Raw genomic sequence first — 14,029 nt, 5'->3', positions numbered from 1 at the left:
TGTAGTGGTGTTTTATTTTTGTAAATTAAACAGGTCAAATGGACAGGTAGTTTCAGTGTTTATTTAACTGATTCTCTTCCTCCTAGAATATATCCATATCTACAATATATGCCTTCCATATCTACATTCCTATCTACAGTTTTTATAGTAACTCTTTTTTTGCTTTGATCACTTACCTCAATTCTCTTGAAAGCAGTTTATTTTAAAATGTAGCTGTGGTCACTGGTTTGTTTTTTTGTTTGTTTGTTTGTTTGCTTTTTTTTTTTTTGTCTCTCAGCCTTGAACTATTCTCTTTTTTGGCTACAATTTCTATTATATTTGTTTTAATGGCTACAGTGAGGGAGAAAGGAAAATCCCCATGGGAGACAATCGCAAGTGAGTGCCTGCTTTTCACCTTTGCCTGTAGTGAAGCATTACAGTATAGTGTCTGGGAACAAGGACCCAAGGCCCAGGCTTCCTGGATTCAAATCCCAAACTCTTTCCCACTGCTAGTATTACCAACCTGGCTTAGTACTCAAATTCATCAAGCCCAGGTTGCTGGGAAATGAGAGTAAGTCAAATGGTATTGGCCTCTGCAAGGATACAGAACCCTTCTAAACCTTCTTCTTTGCAGGAAGGGTCAGATAAATATTGCTTTTGTGGTGAGTGATGGTGTCAGAAAGGTAAGTCAGAGGTGGACATGAGTTCATGATCACAGTTCTCACTGTTAAGTAACATAGAATTGTAAATTATTTGGGTGTATGCCTTTCTAAATTCCTTCTGGAGTGTGGAAAGAATTCTTTGGTTTGATGCCTTCTTACCTGTGCTCCAGTTTGTCACCTTTATGCAAAAAAAAAAAATTTTGCTAAGGGTAGGCTCTGAATATGGGGCTGAAACTTGATTACAATCCTGACATTGAAAACTATTCTATTTATAAAGAAGAAAAAGGATATCACTATCCACCCACATTTGACATCTAGACCTAGTGCAAGATATATTTCTTGCAGAAGTAAAACTAAGTGGATAATTTATGATATGCTTTCCTATCTTTATTTTTATTAAAGTTATATGGGCACAGAGCTTAAAGAGGCAACCCATTCTAGAAAGCTTATTATGGAAAACAGCCATCCTCCACTCCCACCATCACCATTTCCCCATTCTCCTAAGGTAACTACTTTCCATTAGTTTTCCTGTTCCTGATATTTGCTCAGTATCTCTAAATAACCTACTTAGATGGCAGCTACTTGATTTTTTCAGTTACAGGTGTTCTCCATTTATTTCACAGTATAGAAGAGGAGGGTTTGCATCTCTTTTAGCCCCACCCATCTCACTACCCAGCCCCCATCTTCCCCTAAAGAGTTATAAGTTTGGTTAGACAATATTCTGCTTAGTTTATTATCACTTTATGACCACTCTTCATAGTTGAGCCATTAATACACATGGTTCATCTTCTTTGGGGCACAGTCCTATGTTTAACTTGTGGCTTATAATTGTCTTTTTTATTGTTTGCTTGCTTAGTTTTCTATGTTCTCTTCTTAGAGCTCTCTAATCTTCTTTCTGTAGGTTCAAAATTATCAACTGTTCCATCAATTTTGTCCTTCTGGCAACATTTTTTCTGTAGTCTTCTGAGTCACTCAAATCTGGCTAGGTTGTTCTCTAAGCCTGCTGTAAAAATTTCATTTTGGAATTTCCTTTTATCATCCTTCTAAATTCTCCCTTCACTGTCATTCTAGAAATCTCCTTTAATTATCATCATAGATTCTGGTTGCTTGGTATTATGTTTTATTGTAACATAATTATATGTAACAAGTGCTTTACTCCCTTATTTTGGTGGAGTACATTCTCCAGTAGCTTTTTCAGAAAGGACACATAGGAGGCAAATTTTCTGAGACAACTAAAATTTTATTTTATTCTTTTCTCATTTTAATTAATAATTTGATTGGGCATAGAAATGCAGTTGTTTTCCTTTCTAATTTTGAGAGCATTACTCCATTTTTTGCTAGCTTTCCATGTCTTTGTTAGTACAAAATGTCACTCTGGTTTTTATTTTTTGTATATAAACCTGCTTTCCTCTGTCTGGTAATTTCTAGGGTCTATTATTTGTTCCAGTGTTCTGAAGATTTATGATTTTCTGCCTTGATGTACGTCTTGTTTTGTTTATTGTGCACTCAGTGAGATAAACTCAGAGAACCCTTTTGCTATGAAAATGCATGTCCTTAACTTCTGGAATGGTTTCTGAATTATTTATTTGATCATTTCTTCCCTCTGTGTTCTCTGTTTTCTGGAACTTCAATTCTTCAAATACTGGATATCTTATTTTCTATTAAGGTAAAGAATGAGCATTAACTGGGCTGTATGAAGTAAGGAAGTAGGTTTGGAGAATAAATTCTTAAACAGTCTTTTGATTGTTCTGTTTTCAGGCCCATCTTTATTCTAACTTTTAGAACATTCCCAATTATTCTTCTGCTTTCCAGCTTCCAAGATTTTGTTGTTCTGATCAGCTCTTCTGTTCCTTTTGCATTGTGGGTTTATGACCTGTTTGTAAAAAACCCTTTAGTATTATCTTGTTATGGTATAACAAGAACGGTAATGGTGTGTGTTCAATCTGCTGTTGTTAACTAAAAGCCCAAGTAATGTGTTAAAGAAATTCAAAATGGGTATTTGCCACGTTTTAAGCCCATTTGTCTGATTATAATGAAGTGGATAAATACAACCTTTTGTGACCTGCTGGAAAATGAACAATTTAGTCCAATTTAATCTATTGCATAAATGGTGAGTGATGGCCACAGATTCTAAGAGTTTACACTACTGAGAGAGAATGATAAAAGGATAAAGAATACTTTATATTTATTCTAACATGATTTTTCTGATGTGAGTTCTCTTCTTGACAACTTTGTCATGTGTGACTTAGATCTGCAAATGCTTCACCTAATAAGGCAAAATTAGCTACAGGAAATAACTAAGTGTTCATATAAGAAGTGGAGAATGCGTTAATGGAAAGAGACTGGCCTCATTATTCATTTATGGTCCTATGTAAGTCATGCCTTTCATGTTATTTGAATCCAGAAAACCTCCAGTTTGACTGGGTCTGATCTTTACAGACTTGCACAGCAGTCAGGGAGGGTAGAGGCTCAGGGACTGCATGTCCCTGGGGTTCGTTTTTCCCACTGTGTTTGGTGTAGCATGCGCCTGTCATTACCCCTGCTGAGAGTGTTGACTTGTGCCGTGTCATTTTTCACTTACTAGGCCAAGGGCAAAGGTAGCCAGGCAAACATCCTGTGCCCATGGGGTAGTTGGTACTCTTCTAGGGAAGGAAAAGGGACTTGCCAGTGACAACCCTTGGGACAAGGTGTGTGAACTCTCCCCGACTTATTTGTAAGGTCTGCCAAAGTGAACCTACACTGTAAAGACAGAAAAATACTAAATATTCCTTAATAAGAGACTTCGAAGAACTTTCCAGGGAGAAATGATTCTTTCTCCAGAACAGAAGCCTGAACCTGACATCCAGAGCTCTCTCCCCTCCCCTCAGACTCTCCCCACCACTTCTAGCCCTGGCTCCTCTGCCCTCCTTTGGACCTGGCAGCCCCCTCCTCTTGCAGGGCAAGGCTATTTAGCCTCCAGCAATGTGCCTATCAGCCTCGTCTCAGCAGAGCCAGCATCTCTTTAAAAAGGGACATCTCCAAATGCCAAGAAGAACATTTTCCCCTGGATCAGTGTGCAAATCAATCTTTCAAAGATTCTGATTAAACCAGGGGTCAAATGCCAGCAAGACCAGGCATATAATAGAGATGAGGGAAGAAGGTCTGGCAGAGACAGGCTTGTCCACACCCCTTCTGAAGGACGGCAGCGGCAGCCCAGCACAGGTTGCTCACTCTACGGGGCGGGACAGGCTGCAGCAGAGTCATGACAAAGGCACAGGTTAGGATTGCTCCTCCTATCCCCTGGACGTGATGGATGTCAAGGCAGGCCTGTTCCTGGGGCACGTGAGTCTCCTCTGATAGGCAACTTTGCATTAAGGATTCCCTGGGCCTCGCTGCACCTTCCTCAGACTGCCTGGCAGCTGGGACAGTGCACCCAACCATCCCTGTCTCCTTTGCGAGGGTCAGACACGCATCACCGTTGGACAGGCTGCATGCCCAGCTCCCCCAATGCCCCACTTTCTATCACCAGCTGTTTCCCCCTAACAAAATTGTTGCAGGTTTAAGTCCATCTTCATGTCTGCCTCTCAGAAGATCCAGACTAATATGCCTAAATACTTGAATAAATTCCTACTGATTGGCAGATTGATTGGGTGCAGGACAGGAGGCCTAGACAGGAAGCTGGCTGAGCCTGCAGGAGTCCCGCCGTCTCATTTGTACAGTCTATATCTTGTTTGACTTTGTTTCCCTTCTCCTGCAGGTTGTGGCTCTTTCCTCCTGGTGCCTGCTGAGGGATTCGATTTACTACACGCTGTCTGTGATCGCGCTCATCGTGGTGAGTCGCTCTGGCCATTTCAGCTCCCATCAGTGCTCTTTTAAGCACCAGGGGTGGTGTGCAGCTCCTCCGTGTGGAATTCACTAGAGGTCACCGGTGGCGAGTGCGTGATACATGTCTTTGCTAGGAGGCAGATTTCTTTCTTTCAGCTACTTTGATCACCCAGAACTCAGCCTGACCAATTGCTGGTCAGGACCGGCATTTAGACTTGGGTTATCTGGGTCTGTGAGAGTCCATGGCTGTTCTCTTGAGACCCTGCTGAGCATGACTCTTCTGTCACTTCATTGGCGTCCCTAGCTTTGGACATCACTTCTCCCCCTTCTCACTCTGTATGCTCTGCCAGGACTCCCTGCCCTCCCACAGGGCCCGTTACCGTGGCCAGCTTTGTGCCAACACCAACACCCGTATACTTAGCTACTTAGCAGTGACACCTCCCTGAGGTCCCGTGGTGGATAAAGAACTCTCTACTAAACATCTCCATGCCCCAACTCAACACGTCCCTAAATAGAATCCTTCTTTTTTTTTTTGAGATGGAGTCTTGCTCTGTTGCCCAGGCTGGAGTGCAGTGGCATGATCTTGGCTCATTGCAACTCTGCCTCCCAGGTCCAAGTGATTCTCCTGCCTCAGCCTCCTGAGTACCTGGGACTACAGGCATGCACCACCATGCGTGGCTAATTTTTGTATTTTAGTAGAGACAGGGTTTCACCATGTTGGCCGGGTGGTCTCCAACTCCTGACCTCAAGCGATCTGCCTGCCTCAGCCTCCCAAACTGCTGGATTTACAGGTGTGAGCCACTGCACCCGGCCCCTAAATAGACTTTTGATGTTTTCCCCAGGACTTGCCTTTCCATATATTTCAGTCCCCATTCCTATCTTAGCCACAAACTGGGAATGAGATTAAACTGACCTTTCCCTCAACTCCCAGCATACCCATGTGGCTTAATTGTACTGTGGATTTCCGCTTACCACAATCTCCCCAGTGCATTCCTCCGGAGCTCACTTCAGCTGAGGCTCTCTGCATTGCGGGCCTGACGCAGCAGCTGCTGCAGTTCATAGCGGGTCAGTGTTTCCGTGCAGTGCATCTCCACCGCTTACTCCCCGCTTCTCTCTACCCCCAGCCAGTCCTCACGACCATCCAAGTGGCATCTCCACAAAGAACCCCTGCAAATGCTTCTATCCCTTGTTCAACTGCTTAGTGGCTCTGTGTCATCTATGGGGAAAAACTCATACTCTTTAGCGTGGCAAGCTGGGCTGTCCACAAAAAGGGTGAAAAATTGGAAAGAAGATTGAAATAGGAGTCGGGAGATCTGACTCCTAGTTCTGCTTGCCCCTTTACCATCATGGTTAATTTTATGTGTCAACTTGACTGGGCTAAGTTGTGTCCAGATGGGCTGGTGAACGTATTTCTGGCTGTCTGTGAGAGTGCTTTTCAGAAGAGATCAGTGTCTGAATCCTAAAAGATCACCCTCCCCACAGTGGATGAGCATGATTCAATTCACTGAGGGCCCGAATAGAACAAAAAGGCAGAAGAAGGGTGAATCTGCCCTTTCTGCTTGAGCTGGGCTATGAATCTTCTCCTGTCCTCAGACATCAGTGACATCAGTGCTCCAGGTTCTTGGGCCTTTGGATTCAAACTGGGATCTACCGTACTGGCTTCCCTGGTTCTCAGGCCTTCGGGCTTAAACTTGCACCACACCACAGGCTTTGTAGATGGAAGATCATGAGACATCTCAGATCCATGGTACTGTGAGCCAATCCCTCACAGCAAATCTCCATTATATGTATGTCTTCTGTTGGTTCGGTGTCTCTGAAGAGCCCTGACTAATGCAGCCTTCACTGGCTCTCATGACCTTGGAGAAATCAATCTCTCTAGGTTTCAGTTTTCTTACCTACACAATGGGGATAGATCAACTAAAGGGTCTACTCACTTGTTTGACAAAGCTCTTAACAGTAGATTATTTTATTGTAAATCTTTATATAAATAAAATGAACACGAAGGTTGACGTGAGATTTTCCCTGAGGAACCAGACAGGTACTTCGGTGACCGGCAGTTTCTGACATTGAAAATCTTGAGTTTACAAACCATCACAAGGTTTGCCAGGAGGTCAATGTTCCCTTATAATGTGCTCTCAACCTTGTCCTCCAGCATCCCCAGATTAAAACAGGAAGAGAACTGGACCTGCCATGCTCCCCTAATTCCAGGGGCCCTTTATCATTGGGAGGGTTGGAACCCACCCCACAGAGCAGAGAGGTTCGGAATGTCATGCTGGAACTGAAGACATGCTTCATCTTTTAAACTTCTGGTTAGGAGATTTAAGGACATACATGAACTATGTTCTTATTCTCAGTTACTACCCATGAAAAGGGTATGATCACCTGGAACCCAAAGACTCTTCCCAGACTTCTCTAATACCCCTTCCAGTGAGCTTTATCCTTCTATGCACAAACCCACACTGACTGTGTGCCCTCTGCTCTTCTGCCATTACGGAATGTTGGGATGATTTTTGAAAATTATTTTTTTAAAAAAGACATGGTTAGGAAACAGTGTCAATGAACACAGCCCTCTACTTTGCTGAATTCCAGAAGGAGATGACTGTGCTCATGAAAACAAAGTGGTGGAACGGAACAGAGCAGATTCGGATCTCCTTGGAGCACAGACTTAACCACACATTCCCAACAGCAGTTCTGCTGGTATTGGCTTCTTTCCCTGTTTTCCGCATAGACACTAACTGGACTATGTGTGAAATCACTTGTCTTCTGTTCAGTGTATCTGGATATATCCAAGATAAAATGAATATAATTGTTGTTAATGACGTGTGAAGAAGTAAAGAGGTTTTTCTTCTTTGGGCTTTGAGTAACTCTCTCACCGAGTCTGGTCTTTGGGCAAAGCAATCATCTGTCCTCAGGGTGCAGCATATAAACCCCAGAGCTGAGCTAGCTGAACACGCAGGCTGCCAGGACAGCTCCATATTTCATTCAGACAGCAACAAGCCACACAAGCAAATGATTCTTTGCTGTTACCTGAAGATGTGGACTGTACATTTACAGACCAGGTGTCAAAGCTAGAGTTTTGTGATTTGAGAAAAACTACATCTCTCCACTCTTAAGAAGAAATAGAAAAGATAAAGTTTGAGCCCTCAAGGTTAGGTCTTGGTTCTTTTTACTTTAACTGATGTTCCTCCAACTTCAGTCTGCACTGGAAACACCCAGGATGCCTATTTAGTTCAACAGCCTCTTGGTTAGGACCTGGGAAATTGCATTTTAACCAACATCTTCCCTCAACCGCAGGTGATTCTGATGCCAGTAGCACCACACTGCATCTTGAGAAACACAACTGTAAATATGGCTGGAAACTGTTTCCTTGGGGTATTCATCTGTGGCATAGAAATGACAATTTCTAGAGTCAGTTTTGAGATTCCCAAAGGAAAGGAATCATAGCAGCCTAAGTAACTTTAGTTGCCTGGATTTCTGACTGTTGCTAGTCTGAGTAGACTCTTAACTCTTGTTAAGTGGTGGCCAGACTCCCAGGGTCATTTTTACGTGAGATTTGAAACTGTCCATGAGGGTTAAAACAGAGTTTCACACCCAAAAGTGCTGCAGTTCACAAAGTACCTCTCACAATGTCTCCACATCTATTCCATGCCCCCAGCCAGAGGCTACAGCTCACACACACTCTGTGTCTTTTTTCTTATTCTCCTCTTTCTATTTCCCCTAATATCATGGTAACAAAATCATTTTTCCTCTGGTTTCCCTTAGGTAATACTAAGCTTCTCCATAGGACTTTGCAATGAGGACTTGAAATTCCTTTATTTAAAGGCCCTTTCTCCTACCCACCAAATAATTACCAACCTTCCCAAACAATGCATTCAACTATTCGGGCTTTTTCAAACCCCCCTCCCTACTATACAGCACTGAAATGTTCAGAAGGCGTAACTGTCAGTGTCCTGAGGTTGTGCAATAAAGATCTCCTTCACCCAGAGGGCAAGTCAGGATTAAGCAGGACCAGATGCTGTTCTGTGTACATGCCCACCAAGGGGTTCTTCAGACCTCAGCAGAGGAGCCCTGGAGACAAACCGTGGGGCCTGGACACCCACAGAGAGGCACCTCGACTTCTCCAGAGACGCTGATGGCTGCTGAGGGGCCGAGGGTTCAGAGGAGGCCAGGAAAGTGCTAATAGAGTCCTTATGACCTGGATTCAAAATGGCTGAAATGTCAGCTGATGCGGGCGGGACATGGTGGGGGCTGACAAGCAAAACCACAGGAGCAGGAAGCACACGTGCATTCCAAAACCAACAGAGCTCACCACAGTTCATTCAGAGGGAGACGCGGGGCCATCCACTTCCCTATTCGGATGTTTCACCTAAACTTTCCTCTGTGCTATTTTCTAGTTTGTTTGTTTGAAGGAGAAGCAAAAGAAATGAATTTTGTCAGTGTCCAAAGCAATTATAGTTTCAAAAACATAAAGTGTGTGCTTCTCGGGGCCCTTCCCCGGCCCCAGTCAACGTTCCCTTAGCCCCGGTGACATTTCATACTTTGAAACATCTGGCCAGCCATGGAGAGGCTGGACAGTGGTGCTGAAAGCATTGAGGAGGCTCCCCCAATGCCTTCAGTCTCTTTTTGCAAGACAGGCATCACCTTTTAAGTCCTGAAAGAGTTCTAGGTTCTTTAGAGCCCTTCCTTGTGCCCATCCACCCAACAGCCAAGTGCAAGTCATTGCAGATTCGTCGCTGCTTCTCCTCTGCCCCCAGTGAGCACTTCAACTACGGGTATCTCCGGCCTCCCAGTCCTCTCTTTTCTCCAAATTCCAGCAGGCTGACAGTTTTTTGTATTGAAATGTTACTGTAATTTACATAATCAGGTAATTTACATAAATGCAAATGATTCATTACATAGGCAGTCTAACAGCTGCTCTAAAAGAAATACTTTATTTTTACCCTTCGTCTCTTCCGGAGGATGGGGATTGTGAACGTGGAGAGGAGGGCAGCCCCCAGGGGAAACAGATAGGCCTATGGGACAGATCCCAGGTAAGGTGGACCGGCTTGAAACTCCAAATTCACAAGTGTTGCCTATCTGCTGATGGGCCAGGTGAGCCCTTGGCAGCAGTTTGGGGCTCTTCAGGGCAGCCTGAGCACTGGCACAGCAGCGAGGTTCCTTCATGCCAACACATCTCCTTCCCTCCTTGGGACATTCATTATCATGGCCCCAAGTGGATGGAACCCAGGGGGGATATGAGAGAGCTCAGCTGACTCACCTGCCACAGGTGCCCAGTACTTCTAGCAGAATTTACATGGTGATAGAAATGGCCTGCAATCTGTGCTGTCCAATGTGGTAGCCACTAGTCACACGTGGCTACTGACAGACAACTAGTGGAACCAAGGAACTACACTTTTTATGTTATTAATTTTAATTTTTAACAAGCATAGACTTGATCCTCAAGAGGGGACTGTGTTGGATCTACTGATAATGACTTTTTAGTTTCATACTTGTGACTATGCATGAAAGCTATTTTGTGAGTCCCACCTTAGAGATGGCATCACCAGGGCTCCGGTGGTTAAATGGTTCACCCAAGGTCAGGGACTGGTAATACCTCGAGTTTGCCAGAGCAGGTGTCTGACATGGTGCAGCTCTACTGCCCCAATATAGAATTTGGACTTTCCCTCCAGTAAAATCCTCCTCTTACAGTCTTTAAAATCATCCTTACCCCACCGTCCACTCCCCCTGTTAGAGATGAGCGTCACCTTCACTAACTTTGCGGTCTAGTTTTTCGGCAGAAGGAAACAGCTTCAGCCACCCCCCTGCTAGAATTCTTTCATTAAAATAACTAATCTGAAATAATCTGGAAATGATTGTATCTTGCCCTTTCTGTGAGAGAAAAGACATCTCAGAGGTCGTGTGGAAGGCTGTCCTTCACCGGCAGCTGGCTGGCCTCCAAGGCCCTGCCCCTCTGAGCCATCACCCTCCCCTCCTGCACACATTTTTCATGGGAATTAAGCTTTTCTCTCTCCAATTTAGAAAACTTGGGGTTCTCATTTTTTTATTTCAATGGTTTTTGAGGTACGTGTGGTTTTTGGTTGCATGGATGAATTATATAGTGGTGAGGTCTCAGATTTTAGCATGCCCTTCACCCGAGTAGTGTACAGTATACTCAATATGTAGTTTTTTTATCCCTTGTCCCTCCTCCCACCCCCTCTTCTAAGTCCCCAAAGTCCATAATACCACTGCGTATGTCGTTGCATACGCAAAGCTTAACTCCCACTTATCAGTGAGAACATACGGTATTTGATTTTCCATTCCTGGGTTACTTCACTTAGAATAATGGCCTCCAGCTCCATCCAAGTTGCTGCAAAAGACATTATTTAGCTTATTTATGTGACTCAGTAGTATTCCATGGTGTATATAAACCACATTTTCCTTATCCACTCATCAGCTGATGAGCACTCAGGTTGGTTTCCTATCTTTGCAACTGTGAATTGAGCTGTGATAAACATACTCACGCAGGTGTCTTTTTGATAGAATGATTTCTTTTCTTCTGGGTAGATACCCAGCAGTGGGATTGCTGGATCGAAAGGTAGATCTACTTTCAGTTCTTTAAGAAATTCTCATACTAGAAAACTTGAGGTCCTTCAGCTCATTGTGCCTTCATTACATTTCAGCTCTCTTTCTGGCAAAGTCGGAATGTCTGTGGTAGCTAGAAGATCCTCACTTTGAATTCTGACTTTGACAGAATTTTAAGATCCTTAAACAAATCAACTATGGTCTTACAAAGGTCGCCTGCTGTCGACAGGAGGAAGGAAAGGCCTGCTTTAATGACACTGGGTAAACTAGGAGATCGGTTACACTCTCATGTGCTGCTTGAACAGAGAAGTGCATCCGCTGGCCTGGAGACCCCAGAGGGAAGCCTCTCACCTCTAACAAGAACAACTTGGAAACTTTAGCTACATGTTTAATTTTGGTTTTCCCTGCCTAGCAAACATAGTCTTTTTGGTTTAACTACCCCCATCTCCTATATCCTCAGTGCTTATCCTTTTTTCTTCCCTGTAGCCTGCCTTTATGTATTTATGCAACATGATTAGCTCTGCTAAAGCCCTGCCCTTAGGTCATTTATTCCCTGTCCTCCTGCAACCACAGCCTTCATCAATCAAGCCAGCCTACAAGACATCCTGAAGTAGGAATTCCCGCTTAACTTTGAAATATAAGCACTACTGGTGCCTAACAGCCAGCTTCCCAACGTATTCCATCGGATCCCTCTCCTCAGATGAAATCACCATGGCCTTAGCTAAGCTGTCTGTACCCCCACCCGAGAGCTGAAGAAGTGAGAACTACACCCACTCAAGGGAATTCCCCGTGATGTTGAGTGGGAAAATCTACGGGGACTATTTTCTTTACAGCAAGGAAGGAAAGAGTGTCAGGTTTCAGTCTCTTGAAAGAAAATGATGATGTTGATTTTCTCCTATTATTTTCACTGCTTAAAATTCTCATGGTGCCAGTGATTACAATACATGCTATGAAGTCTTGGCTTCAGCAATGCGGCCTCTCCTGCTTCATGGTTACAATTTACAGTAAGCAAACCCAGGGGCTGACATGGCGATGTTGAGACAGCCACCTGCCTCCCAGCTCAGCCAGCTCTTTTCTCCCGCATATACTAGGGGCTCCTGGCTCTTCCTCCCCTGCTTCTCCATGTTGAGCACTCCATTCCCTTGGCAGCTATCTGGGTTATTCTGATATCCAGGGATTCGCCAGCCTGATGTAAGCCCGTTTTGCTTGGAAGAATTCTGGAGCAGACACCAGGAATGAAATGCCGGTTTCCATGGTACCCAGCCGTTTCTCTGAAGCCTGGAGGAAATGAGTGCTTTTTTCAAATTCATTCCTGTTTAACATTTCGCTCAGCGGCAGAACACGTGGAAACCTTAGGGTGAAGCCAAGGGCGACTTTGGATGAACCACATGTGGGTCAGAGGGCAGAGGCCCCCTGATCAGCTGGTGCTCAGCAGATCTGAGACCCAGCTATCAGTATCACCCTTGGTGGTCTCTGGGCTATCACAGTGCCTGGCCCCCAAACAGAACCAACAGGGCACAGAGAGAACTGCTTACCCATGGCTTGCTTTCACAAATCTGATGGGGAAGAAGCTGAGTCAGTTCCAAAACCCACAACAGGAGGTCCCTCAAGTGCAACTCATCGTGAGGACTGAGTGTTGACCGCAGGACACAGCACCAGGCAGGACCTGCCCCTGGAACACCACCTTGCCCCATGACAGCAGCAGCTGAAGCCGCCTTCAGTAGGCTGCCTGCCTTGAGGTGCTTCCCTTCCTTCCAGGAGATTTAATAGAGCTGCGAAAATGGACTTGAACTGACTTCATTTCAACTTCACTACCTTGGCAGGCTGGACATGGAGGGAGGACTGGAACGTGAGCATCACCTAGTGGTCATTGGGGGGAACTGTGGGTGCAACTTCTAGTCTAGAAAAAAATGATTTCAAGTTTTCTTCTACACTGGTAACACTGATCTAAGGGATGGGGGATGTTGCTTTGATTTCTTTTACTCTCAGCCAGTAGAGCATAAACTACAGAGGGATAGACAACATGTGTATTAAGAGTATTGAATAACATTAAATCTTTAAGGAATAACAAATTCATTTCCTAACCTTCAGCAAACTCGAGTGAAAGGAACCTCATCCTTGTTTGAAGAGTTTTCCAAGAGAGCGATTCAAATGCTCCATCAAGATGGTCCAGCAAGGTACCTCCCGATGGAACGTTCTGCAAACAGTACCAGTCCTCATTTCCAGTCTTCCAAAGAGGCGATGATCAGCTGTTTGTTCTCCAAATAACAGCATGGAATGCTCACAGGCAGTTCATAGCTCATCTCCAATTCCTTTCTCGGGATGAGGAAGCCCTGCTTCTGTTTAGAGTGTTTTTAGAGACAGGGTCTTGCTGTCTCCCCAAGGCTGGAATGCAGTGGTCAGATCATAGCTCACTACAGCCTCAAACTCCTGGTTCAAGTGATTCTCCCACCTTGATCTCCCAAGGTGCTAGGATTACAGGCATGAGCCACTGTGACAAGCCAATTTAGATCTTCTAGTCCCTTTTGTTCATTTCGTTGTTCTTTTCTAAGTCCTCTCATTCCTCCGCACAATCCTCTTAAAGGAGAGGGATAAACCAGAATGATGTTTGCCGTCAGGCACAGGGTAAAGAAGACCTGGCTTTGTGGAGAGCCTCCCCCTCCTTCCTCCCTCTCTCCGCCTCCTCCTCCTCCTCCTTCTCCTCCTCTATACTTATGCATTCTGAGTGATGGGGCATCTTCACACCAGGCAGAGATTAAAGGGGAAACTGTATCAGTTATTTGCATGTTTCCAGATCTCCACCATTAGTTAGTACTTGTAGTGAGATCACCTGCATTTCTCTTTCCCTGTCTGCCTCCTTGAACCATATCCCCAACCACAGCTCCTCAAGCCACAACCATTCTCTTGACTCCAGGGTCATGAAGCTCTGGCCTTAACAGCATATTTTGTCCAGTCTCACCCGTTTTGTCCAATCTCACCCACTGTTTCTCTGTTTCTCTGATTGTTGTGTGCCTATTTGGGGT

At 44.6% G+C, this 14,029-nt stretch overlaps 1 protein-coding gene across 1 annotated transcript in view; it reads left to right on the top strand.

The window, feature by feature from the left end:
- SLC24A3 (solute carrier family 24 member 3) overlaps positions 1–14,029 on the top strand; it is a 448,998-nt gene that overhangs the window by 372,188 nt on the left and 62,781 nt on the right. Inside the window, exon 6 of the mRNA XM_017883401.1 lies at positions 4,378–4,452. Within this exon, the coding sequence (XP_017738890.1) occupies positions 4,378–4,452 (75 nt within the window). The remainder of the gene's footprint in view (positions 1–4,377; positions 4,453–14,029) is intronic.

Source organism: Rhinopithecus bieti, unplaced genomic scaffold (assembly GCF_001698545.2).
Source record: "Rhinopithecus bieti isolate Rb0 unplaced genomic scaffold, ASM169854v2 scaffold_641, whole genome shotgun sequence".
NCBI classification, from domain to species: Eukaryota; Metazoa; Chordata; class Mammalia; order Primates; family Cercopithecidae; genus Rhinopithecus; species Rhinopithecus bieti.
The sequence above is the reverse complement of the archived record's forward strand: the minus strand, read 5'-3'. Positions and strand labels throughout refer to the sequence as shown.